This window comes from Eretmochelys imbricata, chromosome 1 (genome assembly GCF_965152235.1).
Source record: "Eretmochelys imbricata isolate rEreImb1 chromosome 1, rEreImb1.hap1, whole genome shotgun sequence".
NCBI classification, from domain to species: Eukaryota; Metazoa; Chordata; order Testudines; family Cheloniidae; genus Eretmochelys; species Eretmochelys imbricata.
In genome coordinates this window covers 271,795,731-271,798,312 of record NC_135572.1, presented here as the reverse complement: position 1 = coordinate 271,798,312, position 2,582 = coordinate 271,795,731, and the positions used below count along the sequence as shown (strand labels likewise).

The 2,582-nt window shown below is 38.5% G+C and overlaps 1 protein-coding gene across 1 annotated transcript; it reads right to left on the bottom strand.

The window, feature by feature from the left end:
- Positions 1-1,754: 1,754 nt before the first annotated feature.
- LOC144259408 (histone H2B 8) lies at positions 1,755-2,135 on the bottom strand. The gene has a single exon (XM_077807621.1). The coding sequence runs from the start codon at positions 2,133-2,135 to the stop codon at positions 1,755-1,757; it is 381 nt and encodes a 126-aa protein (XP_077663747.1).
- Positions 2,136-2,582: the final 447 nt, after the last annotated feature.

The window sequence follows — 2,582 nt, the reverse complement described above, 5'->3', positions numbered from 1 at the left end:
CACCCGTTCCTCTCCCCCCAAAAAATCTCAACTCAGTTTTCAAGCAGGTCGAATCTATCGTAGGCGCGCTATTCAAGCCAGCAGCCCATAGTCATTTTATTATTACTGAAGATGTCTAATAAAATGTTTGAATATGGTAAAGGAGAAAATGATCATAGTAAAAGTGGACTTAAGTATCACAGAAAAATGCCTCGAGATAATATTTAGGTACTACCGACCTTCTTTTACCGCGTTTGCTGTCGGGGTGAAATGTATCTATGGTCTCATCTATGAGGATGATCCTCGATGATGTCATTTACATTTAGACCAGGAAAAGAAAGACTTTGACACCCACGAGCTTGGTTAATGTCGTGAAATATCGAGCCCAACTCTTTATGGGTTTGGAGGTTAAAGCTCATCCAGGATATTTAAAGGGCCAGCTCCAACTCCTGCTAATTAACTGAAACTTCATTTTCCTCTTTAGTTTGTACTGTAGCTTTTTCAAGACTACAAAATGACTACTAGCTTCTCAGCCATGAAAATAAAAAGACAGTGGAACTGACCATTTTAGATAATATACCATAATCAAACTTTCTGTACCCCTCCAGCTAAACAGGTGAGAATGGATCAAAGTGAAATCCAAGAGGATTACTACCTATAGTATATAATTCTATAGTATAAAGTAATAGAATAATAACTGTGTTGCTATGATTCTGTAATCAGATCTGATCCTTGTTCCTATGTGTGTTTTGTTTAAAATTCGGTTTCAACAAACTTCTTCAGAATAGCTAACCTATCTGTAATTCTATAAATCTATACACTGGCCAAATGAAGGTTTAAGGAGTTTACTACTAAGTAGGGAGAAAGTGCTTGAAAATAAAAGGAAAACTTTGTTTTTTAAAAAGAAAAGGAGTACTTGTGGCACCTTAGAGACTAACCAATTTATTTGAGCATGAGCTTTCGTGAGCTACAGCTCACTTCATCAGATGCATACCGTGGAAACTGCAGCAGACTTTATATATACACAGAGAATATGAAACAATACCTCCTCCCACCCCACTGTCCTGCTGGTAATATCTTATCTAAAGTAATCATCAGGTTAGGCCATTTCCAGCACAAATCCAGGTTTTCTCACCCTCCACCCCCCACACACAAATTCACTCTCCTGCTGGTGATAGCCCATCCAAAGTGACAACTCTTTACACAATGTGCATGATGTTTTTTAATGTCTTGATGTAAGAAATTGACAATTGGTTTAATTCAAGGGCTAAAAAGTTTTCAGGGATGGGGAGATGGAAGGGAGGAATGAGAGATTAGGGGAGAGAGACAAAAATGATTAGTTTGAAAACCCAGTGAGATCTCAGAAAACTAAAAATCAATTTTAGACATAATGAACCTAATGTATTGCTAAGATGTGGTCTAAATACCTTTGAATAATAATGCTACTGCAGTAATGGGGGGCTTTAATCACTTTTACAGAAGAGACAAGAATCCTTTCACCTAGACTGTAGCAAATACAAATGCTTGTTTACTATAATTAGTAAAGAGAATCCAGGCTCCTTTTCTGCATAAGGTTTGAGAAGAAAGTTTGCTGATAAATTACTTAGAAATAGTTATGTAAAACTTAATGTTTGCCTGATATTTTCTCTTCACTAATGACATGATGCAATTTGAAAAGCACAAATGATACTTGTCAGTGATGCTATGCTCTTTGAATGAAAAGGTGGTTGGCTCTTAAAAGAGCCTTTGGGTTATAGATTGAGTTACCCAGATGTTTACTTGGAGCTGGTGTATTTGGTAACAGCCTTGGTTCCTTCAGACACAGCATGTTTGGCCAGCTCACCGGGCAGCAACAAGCGCACAGCGGTCTGGATCTCCCGGGAAGTTATAGTCGAGCGCTTGTTGTAATGTGCCAGGCGGGACGCTTCCCCGGCGATACGCTCAAAGATGTCATTTACAAAAGAGTTCATTATACCCATAGCCTTAGAAGAGATTCCAGTATCTGGATGAACTTGCTTCAGCACTTTATATACGTAGATGGAATAACTCTCCTTCCTTGTCTTTCTACGCTTCTTGTCTCCTTTCTTCTGAGTCTTAGTCACGGCTTTCTTAGACCCCTTCTTTGGAGCTGGAGCAGATTTTGCAGGTTCAGGCATTTTCAGACTATTAAATGTAGTAACTTCCTTAAAGCTCTACCTTAAACGTTCTTACAAAAAGCAGTATGTGTGAAATTTGCTGCTGCCCCTCATTTATATAACCTCATGCAAAAAAGAAATCTCTCTTTCCTCTTTTCCTATTGGACTTGACAAGTCACCCCGTCACGTCTTGTCTCGCTATTGATCAGAGTTAGATCTGCATTACCATTGGCTGATCAGACAATCACATCTTTTTAGCCTATAGAAAATCATTCAATGCCCCAAAGATTAATAGGTTTCAGAGTAGCAGCCATGTTAGTCTGTATTCGCAAAAAAAAAAAAGGAGCACTAGTGGCACCTTAGAAACTAAGAAATTTATTTGAGCATAAGCTTTCGTGAGCTACAGCTCACTTCAACGGATGCATTCAGTGGAAAATACAGTGAGGAGATTTATATACACACAGAACA